The sequence below is a fragment of the Suricata suricatta genome, chromosome 17, assembly GCF_006229205.1.
Source record: "Suricata suricatta isolate VVHF042 chromosome 17, meerkat_22Aug2017_6uvM2_HiC, whole genome shotgun sequence".
Lineage (NCBI taxonomy): Eukaryota > Metazoa > Chordata > Mammalia > Carnivora > Herpestidae > Suricata > Suricata suricatta.
In genome coordinates, this window is record NC_043716.1 from 17667927 (window position 1) to 17679750 (window position 11824).

Genomic DNA, 11824 nt, shown 5'->3' on the forward strand with positions numbered 1-11824 from the left:
GGTCATGATCTCGCGGTTTGTGGGTTTGAGCCCCACATCGGGCTTTCTGCTGTCAACGTGGAGCCTGCTTTGGATTCTCTGTCTCCCTCCCTGCCTCTCTCTCTCTCTCTCTCTCAAAAAGTAAATAAACTTTAAAAAATAGCAAAAGTCAACTTTTTAATTTTAGAATCAAAAAAAGACCTGACGGGGTGAGTTGATGGACTGGTACCCACCTCACTCTCCATGCTCACACACCCATGAGTTGGTGGGGGGGGGGCATTGCAGGGAAGGGAAGAGGGAAGCAAGGAGGGACAGCAGCTACAAGAGAAAACTAAACTCAGACCCTGGGTTCCAAATCCCAAGCTATCACTTACTAGCTGTCTGACTCTAAACAAGTTACATAACCATCCTGTGCTGTAATTTCCTCAAATATGAAAGGGCAGTAACGACAGTAATTCCTTCACGGGGTTTTGTGAGAATTAAGTGAGATTATCTAGACAAAAGTATTGAACACGGTGTCTGTCACACGGCCAAGGTTTCCAGACACGTTGGCTGTTGTCCTTATGGCAAATCGAGGAACGATCAGTGTGGCCGGGCTGTGCAGCTCACACACAGTGGCGCCCAGGACACACGCTGGAGCCACAGTTACCCTGTCCCCCCTCCAGGGCTGTCCTCCCAAGTCCCCTTTGTGAAAGAGTACAGAGCATGGCCCTTCAATCACAGTCACGGCAGAGCTAGTCCTGGGTTTGTGTGCAGTCCCTTTGCTCGCCAAGCCCCCACCCCTCGCCCCGCCCTACGTTACCTGCACCACCTGCGGCCTCACGTCGAAGGTGCACAGCCAGTCAGTGAAGTGAGGGTAGCTGTTGAGCTCGGAGGTCCTGTCGCCGGGAGCCACACTCAGCTTGCATTGTTGCTGCTTGCAGATATACCGGACCAGCTTTGCCTGTAGGGAGCCCAGGACAGAAAAAGCGGGTTCGTTTGGGGCACACGCCTGTGGCAGTCCCATACATGGGAGCCCTGGCAAGCCCAGGGGTCCCCCGGATACCCCGGCAGCAAAGGAGGAAGCAGGCTGGAAGAGGAGAGGAGAAGGGTCTGAGAAGGCCCGCAGGAAGCCTCAACAACCACCCCTAAGCCTCTCGTCACCCCAAAGCCAGCCGACCCTGCACGACCCTCAGCAGTATGATGCCCAGAGAGCAGTGGGCAACGATGTTCAGAACAGAGAGTGGGATGAAGCAGGAGAAGGGCTTCCTGCCTGGGGAGGCGCACAGGAGTGGTCAGTAACTGAGGATAGAGAAGATGTGGGGATTCAGGAAGAATGAGGAACCTTCCACTTGGATGTTTTCAGCCTAGAATCAGACTACCTGGGTTGAGATCCAGGGACTGAGGCACACTCTAGCCCTGTGACCTTGGACAAGTTATTGAACCTCACCCCCAGAGAAAGCCTCAGTTTCCTCCTCCAGGAAATGGGACAATAACAGAACCCCCCTCTCAAGGAGGCTGAGGAACAATGAAGGGAGCTGCCTGGCTCGACGGGAGATCCAGTGACCCAGGGGCCCCGTGAGGGCTGCTGTCGTGTTGACGAGACTCCTGTGGCTGCCTCTTGGTGGCTTCCAAGCTTCCCTAGAAAACATGCACCGCCTTCAAAGTCTTGTGCAGGAGCCCTGACATTTGGGGCCACTTTCCAGCTCTACTTCTCCTTAAAGGTTTATGTTAACTCCTATTCCTTTCTTCCTCCTCCGTAAGTACCCCCGTGTATTTCTCTAAAGGGTACACACTGTTTTTGTTAGCAGAGTCATGATACTAAGAAGTAATACTAATTAATGACTTAACATTTCCATGACCTAGAAAGTCTCCTAAATTCCAAACAGGAGCTCTTGACCATTTTGGGGCCGTGGACCACTCTGGCCGTCTAGGGGGGAAGCCCTGGTCCCCTTCTAAGAATAATGCTTCAAATGAAAATGCTTGGGACTATAAAGGAAATCCGTTAGATCTAAAGACATTTCTCAAAATATTACTTAGAATGGTGACAGAGTACTAAAAGCCCTTCGTTATGAAACCATGAAACGAAAGTTGCCAGTGGAGTGGGTCTCATAATGAAGCTGTGACAAGCGTCAACTACTTTTTCAGAGACGGCCACAACTGTGACGTCGTGTGCACACCGCTGTGCTTTTCCACTGGTGGCCGAGTCTCAGATATTTGCTAAGACGATCGTGCCTTGTTGCCTACATCCAAACTGAGTAACATATTAAATTGCAGTTAAGGTTAATGAAAATAAAGGTTCCATTTTTCCCCCTCCAAGTTCATGGACCCCCTGAAGCCTATCCACAGACCCCAGGTAAAGAATCATTGTGGTTAGACGGATGTGGGGCATGAAATGAGACCCACAATGACAAGAAAACCCTTGCTTCCCCGTCAGCCTTTCTGAAATTCCCCACCCCACCCCCAGCAACCTGTCTGGCTCCAGGGTTACAATCTGCTAGACTCAAGGGCACCGGCCCCCTCCTGTGGCCCTGACACAGTGTAGTCCTGCCATCCCCATCCTCAGAGGGCTCCGAGAGGGACATCTTCAGAGCACAGTTAAAAAGATGTGAGTACCCCTTTAATCCTGCAGGGTTCAGTAGAGGCACTCACTGTGTCTAGCCTCACCCCACAACGATCCATCCCTCCCAGTGTGACCAGAGGCCAATTCCAAATTCAGCACCCCCTCCCCACAATGTTCCTTACCAGGCTCATCTCCACTCCCCACCTGGCTACCCTGCCCTCCAGGTGCACACTCGCCTAGGATCTATTCCTCAAATACTTCCTGTCCTTTCCTACCTCCGGGCCTTTGCTCAAACTGCCTGCAGTGGCTACATGTGCCTCCCTCCTCCCTCCAGCACAGTGTGCCATGCCTGCCGGGGCTGCACAGGCTTCCCAGGCCTAGTTGCAATCCCGTCTCCCTTTCCGCATGTGCGGTCTACACCTCTAATGACAGCCCCTGTCACAGCAGCCTCGTGTGCGAGCTTTGGAGCCACTTGTCCCCAACACAGGTGAGTTCCCAGGGCAGCAGACACAGCACAGGCTTCAGAGCTGAACTGAAATCTGGATTCAAATGCAGGTTTGCCGTTTAACAGTTATGGGACCTCGGGGAGGTTTGTTCATTTTTCTGAGTTTTGGGTCTCTCGTCTGTATGGTAGGCATGACGTTATCTAGCCCATGGTCCATTGGGGGGATTGAACGGTAGTGCAGAAACTCCCAAGGCTACGTTAAGTCCCCGTTATTACATGTCAGGGCAGGGACCGTGTTCACCTCATTTGTGACTGTCCCCACACACCTATACTGCACCTGGCACATAATGTGCTCAAACAGCCTGAGAAGGAAGGAGGGAAGGAAACGCACAGACCTCATCCCCGGCTTGGGGCACTTATTACAGCCGCTCCTTCCCTCTGCCCAAGCTGCTCTCCAACCCCAGCTTCAAAGAGCTCACCAGAGAGAGGGCCATACATCAAGTTAACTATACAGAGTCAAACCACGCTTTTCTATGTTAACCAAAACAGTCAGGCCTCTGGCGCTCAGAGCAGCAGCGGTGAGGCCCGTCCACCATGGGCGTGAGAACTGAGGACCGGCCCCGGCCCCTGGGAGCCAGTTAAGAACACATCCACCCCACATACGACTTTGACCATCACATATCAACCTCAAGATTGGCCAACCTGGCCTCAGCAATGAGCCTCGGGCTTTCTCAACTTCAGCCTCCAACATACCCAGTCCCTTCCAGCCGTGAGGGCCCAAAGGCTCTTCCCCGGGACCCCTGAGCCACAAACTCGGCTTCGATACTCTGCCCAAGCCCTTCCACCCTGCTCCTCAGCCCCCTGTCCTTCTCCCCCACCAGATCACACGCCTAGGTTCTAATTCTAACGTTTTACTTGTCTGCTTCCTTCCTGAGGCTGTGGGGACCATAAGGTCAGGTGCCTGCTGTGTTCTGGGTCCCCATGGGGAACCGGCATCCCTCCACGTGGTTTGCCAATGGATGAACAGACAAGTGAACACGCAATGCACCTTGCAGCCCCGACAGGCACACGTTTACAGAACGACAGTAACAGCACCAACCGCACAAGTGTTAGCTCAGGAGCCTGAGAGTCTCAAAACCCAATGCAAGTTCCCAGAAGAATGAGTGGCTTTTCTGAAAGGCTATGAGACAGCACAAGGCAGGGCCGAGGGAGGACGGGGCAGATCGTGAAGTGACTCCTCTCTGCACCCAGGTACAACCAATACGCCTGGCTGGCTGCAGGCAAGGTCAGGGGGAGACACGTGGTGCGTTGTAACCCATTTGCCAGCAGGTTTGGTGTCCTGGAGGCTGCTAGCCACCCCCTCCCAGGGCTCATAAAGAAACAGCATCTGCAGGCTCATTTCTGCTGTAGGAGGAAAGCTAGTCTCATTCACGAAGGATGGAGGTCCCCGGCCTGCTGTAGCCTCCACCTGAGCAAAACAAGCCTGCTCTCACTTTTTGGAAAGCTGGTCACAGTCACAGAAGCACCCAAGGGGCTATTTTCCCAGACAAACCACAGCAGGGCCTGCCAGCCTGGCCCTGGGGGCCCACAGGGGTACTGTTCACGGGGAGTATCATTTGTTCTAAACCACAAAACCGCAAGACATCGATTTTCCGGAAGAGAAAGGCACCTGGGGTGTCAGCAAAGACACCGGCAGTGGGAGGGAAAGCGGCATTGGCTCTCTGGCCACCAGGGAGGACCTTGGGCTGGAACTGAAGTCTCAACTCCCCCACCCCCAGTCTTCCTTTGCTTTGCTGAGTGTGTGCCCTGCCCCTGTTCTGACATTCAGCCTGCCTTACAGAAAGGGCAGGAGATCTTCTAGGGAGCACACACAGCTGGCGGGGAATACCAGATACAGGGCACTCAGCAGGCACTAACGGTCCTAGGCCGAAAGATTGAGGCCCTGGTCCAGGCCCTGACATTTAGATGAAGGATCTTGGGGGAAATCCCCCTTAGCTCGGCCTCAATCTTACCACCTATAAAAAGGGTCTCATTTTATGGAAGTTTATGGCCAGATGAGTCACCATATACAGAACCGGCGTATAATGAGGAAGAAAAAAAAAGACAGGTCTTAAGTCTTACTATGCTACTCTTGGTTTCTCCAACCATATCCAAGAGGAGGCACTCTCTCTGGCTCTAGACAGATGGACTGGGGCTCTAAGCCCCTTGCCACCCCTGTCCCTCCGCGGGTGGACGCAGATTTAGCCTGTAAGCCTCAGTTTCCCCAGCTGTGAAATGGGGTTGATCTACCTCAAAAGGCCGTTGTGAAGATTTACATGAGTAACCGTGGACGTACAATGTTCAGCAAAGTGCCAGAGATGAGGAAAATGTGCGTGCAGGGAACAGTGGCCTCACCAAGCCAAGCCTTCAGGGGCCCTTACAGCCTCCCGGGGCAACAGGGCAGATGTGGGTGGGATTGTACCCATTTCAGAGCTGGGGTAAAGATGACCCTGAAGGCTGGCATTGATTGTCCTCAGAGCAATGCTGGTGGAACTTGCAGATTAGGTACACTTCTCTTTTGGTATACATTTTTTTGAATGTTTATTTATTTTTGAGACAGCACGAGCTCGAGCAGGGAAGGGGCAGAGAGAGAGGGAGACAGAATCCGAAGCAGGCTCCAGGCTCTGAGCCATCAGTACAGACCCTGACACAGGGCTCGAACCCACGAACTGTGAGATCATGACCTGAGCCGAAGTTGGATGCTGTACCGACTGAGCCACCGAGGCACCCCCAGGCATGAGGGCCAAGACCCAGCTTCCACGCTGAGTGAGCGAACATGAGTCACCCTTCTCCTTGGACTGCTCGCATGTCCCCTAGCAGCACCAGAGGGCACGGAGGGAGTGGAGCGGCATCCACTCCAGATCGACCCCTGGCACCTCGGGCAGCTCTGGCAGGACTCCAACCCAGGCCTCCCAAAGGGAGGCTGCCCTGAGTGTGGCTTCCGTGGAGAGGAGGCTGGTCACACATCCATGAAGAGCAGACACTGGCTGGAGCCCCTGAAGCACATGCCACTGAGAGAAAGAAGCTTCCGCAGGAGGAAGAAGCAGCTCCTAGATGTCACGGGGCCTGGGAACCCGAGAGGCCGCTCAGGCCTGCTCTGCTGAAAGCCTGTCTAAACCTGCCTCCATTAGGCATCCACAGCTCCCAAGTTCACCCTTCAGAGAGCATCACAGCTGTCACGGGAAGCCCACGGACCCAGTGATCTGGGACGAGTGCTCCTCTGTGACCGCGCTCCCAGCATCCCTCGGAGGCAGCCATGGTGGGGTGCCTGGCCTCCAGACAACAGAGAGGACAGCACTGGTTGAAATGGCCGTCCCAGTAGAAACCACCTGTGGGTGTCCACGGGGCAATGGGACAGGGGCCAGCCATTGAGCCTGAGTGGCCAGGGGGTGCAGTGATAATGACCCGGGGAAACAGCGCACAGGTTCCAACTGGTCGGGGGCCACGCCTCCCATTGTTAACTGTTCCATCACCCGCAGAGGGAAACACAGGCTTAGCAGCCAGCCAGCCCCTAAGTTCCACCCCTGGTATTCTCACTTACCAGATGGGTGGCCATGGTTAGTTGATTTCATCTCAGTCTCCTCGCCTGGAAAGCGAAGATGACACATGCCCCGTAGCACTGTTGAAAATTTACTGTGGGATTTACGCAGGCAAAGCGCCAAGTCCGATGCCCAAAACACATAAAGTGTTCGATAAACAGGGTGCTCTCAGTATTAGCCCTGCTCTGCCTGCAAGCACGGTCTTGAAGACTGTGATGCTTCTGGCCAGTGCAACCTGGATTGTATGTTATGCAGGCTTTTGCACCTTTGTGGAAAACACGCAGACCGGTTGGCTTTGCAAAAAAAAAAAGTCAGCTACATCCTAACACTGCAGGGCCCGGGATGGGGAGGTCCCCGTTTGGTGACCCCAAAGTCTATGATCCAGGCTATGGAAGTGGCCACATGCCAAGACATCTGTAACCCTAACTCTGACTCAGACATTGGCTCCTAGAGCAGATGCTTGCCCTTCTCAGTATCCCAGGTCTTCATATCTCAAGCAGGGTGGGTGGTTCGGTCTACAGGAGAGAGAGGAAATATAAGTGGACAAAGGAATCCCACGCACAGACAGAGATGGACACCAGATTCCTGTGAACAGCAAGGGGCTCTCTCAATTATGCACATATGTCAGTATTCAATTATCAGCCCTAGTGGTTATAATGTCTCTTTTACTTATGTTGTAACTTATCCCCTTCTCCCGCTTTTCACAGATTCTTGATGAAAATTCCAGAAGGCAGGAATTGAATTAGACCCCTGGAGTGCACACGAGTGAGGGCCCAACCTTCACATACCCCCAAAGCTGACAGCATCCCCATGCATGTCATTTTTTCCACAAAACACAGTCGAGTCTAAATGAAAACACCAAGGACCTTTCTGGACTCTTGGTGGGAAATCCTATGCATACAGCATCAAGGCAAGAGAAACAGAGTGGTGTTGAGAGGTGGACGCTGGGCAGCCAGCTTGGCTCCCTCACCAGCTGAAGGATGCCCACTCCACCCTGCGAACAGTGTCAGGCAATTCTCCCCCCAGCCTCAGCACAATGGGAAGGATGGCTGGTCACTGAGGGTCACTCACAAAGAGTCAAACCGCATATGCTAAACCCATGCGGCTTGAAGCTGTGTTTTAGGATTCCCGTCTTACAAACGAGGAAATAGGCACAGAGAGCTTTCTAACTTCCCAGAATCACATAACTAAAGAAAGTAGTCAGGGGGCACTCAGGTGGCTCCGTTGGTTAAGCGGACAACTTCACTTCAGGTCATGATCTATTGGTTCGTGAGTTTGAGCCCCGTGTCAGGCCCTGTGCTGACAGCTCAGAGCCTGGAGCCTGCTTCAGATTCTGTGTATCTTTCTCTCTCTCTGCCCTTCCCCTACTCATGCTGTCTCTCTGTCTCTCAAAAATATAAACATTAAAAAAAATTTTTTAAAGAAGGTAATCAGACCTCAACCCAACGCTCTGTTTCTTCCCATATCGTCTCCCAAAATAATGTCCCACTACCCATGTGATTAGTTTTTCAAGAGCTCCAAGCAAGATGCCAGTGGGCAGGTACCTCTCATGGTCAGAAGCCCCAAATCTGGTCATGCCCAGATTGTCACAGGTGGCGAATCCTCTCAATAAAAGCCATAGACTTCTCCACTCTCCAAATGCGTCCAGTCACCCGAGGGGGCCACTGCTTCTGATCCTGATTTGCAAAATCTATCATCTGGGCTACACACGCTCCCTGGCTCCAAACCAGCTCTGAATTCATTAAAACTGGTCACCACTCTCCCTAAGGACCCAGAGCCACCCCTTTCAAGGAGGTCCCAGCATGCTTTGCAGAGGGAGCTTGGTAGCTGGACGGCCACTCCCTCCCACATCCATCCCCTTCCTCTGGGCTCAGTCCTCTGGCCAGCAGGCAGTTTTGGGGGCAGCCTCCAACTCACCAACACCTATGGGGCCCTGACCCCCTCCTCCTCAACAACTGTACTTTAAGATGACACTGACGGCAGTCTTTGCGAGTGCAGAGCCCCTGCCTGCCCCGTCCCAAACTTCAGGGAGTTATAAAGCTCTCAAGACTTACTCTAGCCTTCCCTAGATGGTTCCCGAAACTGTTGCTCCTTCCCAGGCACCTCCAGCCCTGCCCAGGCCTTCAGACTGCTCTCCCACTTTTCCTACCCCTTCCCCACAGCTAGAGAACACTTCTGAGGACCTCCTGCCAACCCAAGCCAGCTAAGCTGTCTGCTCTGGCTGCCATGGCCAATGTATTGCAAAATGATTTCTGAGAACATAAGGAAACTCCTGGAGGTCGTGACGCAGCTGACAGCTCTCCGCACAGGCACAGGCCGACCACAGCGCTCGGCTCCAAGAACCCCAGAGGCAGCCCTTGGCCCTCAGCACTGCTGAGCCTCCCGGAGCCCCAGAGGAGACCCCGGGGTGGCTGTTCTAGACAGGCGAGAGGCAGAGAAAGCAAGAGTGCCAAGCAAGTGGGGCGAGAAGAGAAGGTGACCTCGGTTCCTGAGCTGGCCATTTTGCAACCAGTCCTTGTTTGCCCAGCTTGGTCCCGCGACTGCTCTGCTGGGGAAGCTGCCAGCCGTGTGCATTTGTGCAGAGACCATCTCCCCGCCAAGCCTCCCACTAGCCTCCCCGTCCTGACGTCAAACTCAGCGTCGGGGAACTTGAAACACAAACAAACAAGTCTGCCCCAGACCACAAATGAAGCCGTTCCCAAGGAGGCCAGGGGTGACGGGGCCATAGCTGGGAACTCAGGGCTTTCTGCCCCTCCTGGACTCTGCCGGAGAGACGGACTCCGAGGCCTGACACCAGGCTGCAGATGTGAGTCTCAAGCCCAGATGGAGAAAGAACTGAATCCATCTTTGGCCTCGGTGATGGGTGTTGAAGGCCACGCCCCCACCCCGGGCCTGGCACAGTAGAGGTAACCCCGTCCAGAAGCACAGGGCCCCCCCGCCCCCCCCCCGATAACATCACCTGTGGTAACTGCCCCGGTGCTGAGTGTGGGCAGGCAGGGAAAGTAGAGATGGAGCTGGAGCGGGGCCAGGACGGATGGCCACAGGCTGGAGTCTCTCGCCAAGCCCTGCTCTCCCGCCTCCGGCTCCGCGGTGGGTGTGGGACCCGATGGGAAGGATTCTCAAGAGTAAGGCATCTAGTTCCCTAACCTAAACATCTTAAGACAGTGTCTACCTGAGCAGATGAGTCAAACAAATGTGCTCTTCAGAAAGCAATCTTGAGCTCGAAACGCTGGTGAATGAATGATCTCGGGGCCACTTTTCCAGCTTCGCTTTGGGCCTCTATTCACTACTATAAACAGACCCCCCCTCCCCCTGCTCCCCGCGCCAGTACTCTGTGTGCCTTTTAGAACCAGAGGTCCCAGGGGGAGTGGGGTGGCTGTGGGACAAGCTGGACTAGATCATGAGAAAGCAAGACACCTGCTTCACCCCTACCTGCCCTGGGCCTCAAGTGATTGCCAGATTCCTGACTTGGTCTCAGTTCAAACACTCACTCCGTACATCTGTCGGAGAGTTCACCAGGCCCACAGGGGCTGGCTTAGCCCATAACATCTCAAGTACAAGCGGTAATTCCAAAGAAGTGTGGACACTGCACACTGCAGGGGCCCCGGGTGCGAATTACTAAACGAGGGCCTAGAAAGAAAGGCTGAGGGTATAGCTAATGCAAAGTCCTGCCACCCCCTCAACTATCCCTGAAGACCTGGTCCCCTGGAAGCTTCTGGAAAGGTTAGGGGAGTCGGACGCTGATCTGAAAGCACCTGCCATGTGTAGGAGGTTCTGCTGGGGAAATACCGTTTGCTTAGCAACTCAGGTCACCGCAGAAAAGGATAAAGGGCTATGCAGGGGGCAAGGGTCAAGAGCAGGTGAGTGGCTCGATGACCAGAGGTGACCTAAAGTGACAGCGAACTCCCCAAAACGATGATGGCCACTGCATTAGTATGTTAGGCACACTCTTTATGCCCAAGAAGTGCTCCTTACTCACCTAGTGCCCATTCCTGACCTGCTCCTCACTCGCAGACCGACTTTGTCTCATCACCGTGCCCACGGACGAACTGGCCTGAGTCAGTAGCGCTCTACCCTGACTTCACATGGCAGTAACGTGGGCCCCTGCCTAGATTCCCTGAGGATGGGGTCCCCCCGCAGGGCTATCGTGATGAGCCTGTCCCACTTCCAGCCTCCCTTGCAGCTACTGTGACACTTCTGGTCAATGAGATGGGAGGACCCACCGGCTGGAACTTCCTCACGGGTCAGGCAGGCTCTGGGGCTGTCCCTCCCCCTGCCCCCTGCTTTAAAGATCCGAATTGCCAAGAGTCGCCCGGAGAACCAGATGCGCCGGCACTGTTCAGCCACCTAACTGCAAACTCCCCCCTATAGAAGGAATTTTAAGTTTTATTATTTTTGAGAGCAAGAGAGAGTGCACGCACGGGTGCATGCGGGTGGGAGAGGGGCAGAGAGGGGGAGGACAGGGGATCCGATGTGGGCTTTGCCCTGACAGCAGCGAGCCCCATATGGGACTCGAGCTCACGAACTGCGAGATCATGACAGGAGCCAAAAGTCAGACGCTCAGCGGACTAAGCCCCCCAGGGCCCCTCTACTAACACTTTTTAAGCCCATACTATTTCAAAACCTCCTCCCAAACCTTCTAAGTCTAATGTTTCTAAGTCTAAGGCTTCCTGTTGGCTTTCAGAAAACCTACAAAAGGAAAAAGTATCCCTTCATTCTTCTTGGGACCACATGCTGTCCAAAGGAATTCCTTCAAAAGTCCTTTCAAATTTCAAAGGGTAGCTACGTTTTCATGAAGTCCAATTTGTCAACTTTTTTTTTCTGGTTTGTGCTTTGTGTTTCCTAAAACACCTTTGCCAAGTCCACATTCACAGAGATGTACTCCTGTGCTCTATCGGTTTTGCAGCTTTATCTTTTTTGTTTAGGTACGTCTATGATCTGCAAAATCTGAAGTCATTGTCCATATTCCAAGACTGTTTGTACAGTGGGTATTTTTAAATTGTATCTTCCTTTGTGCAAGCACTGTGCTATGACATGAGGCGGACTGTCCTAACGGCCACAAAAACCTGACTGGTACTATACTAGGGCCTTCTTGGATCCTCCAGCCCAGGACAGCTGATGCCACAGGGAGCATGTCACCTCTGCCACAGCATAAGTTTATGTACTTGGGATTCCCGAGGGGACTGGGTCTAAGTGGGGAGTGGGGTGCTAAGATCCTTGGGAAGGCATCAATAAGCTGGGGTGGGCCATGTGGTATAGCACACAGAGGGTAAGGGGCTC

General features: G+C 53.6%; 1 protein-coding gene across 4 annotated transcripts in view; it reads right to left on the reverse strand.

The window, feature by feature from the left end:
- Positions 1-11824, reverse strand: part of KSR1 (kinase suppressor of ras 1) — a 155481-nt gene that overhangs the window by 71864 nt on the left and 71793 nt on the right. For all 4 annotated transcript variants that reach the window (XM_029928993.1, XM_029928992.1, XM_029928994.1 and 1 more), the window contains exon 2: positions 782-922. In XM_029928993.1, the coding sequence (XP_029784853.1) occupies positions 782-922 (141 nt within the window). The remainder of the gene's footprint in view (positions 1-781; positions 923-11824) is intronic.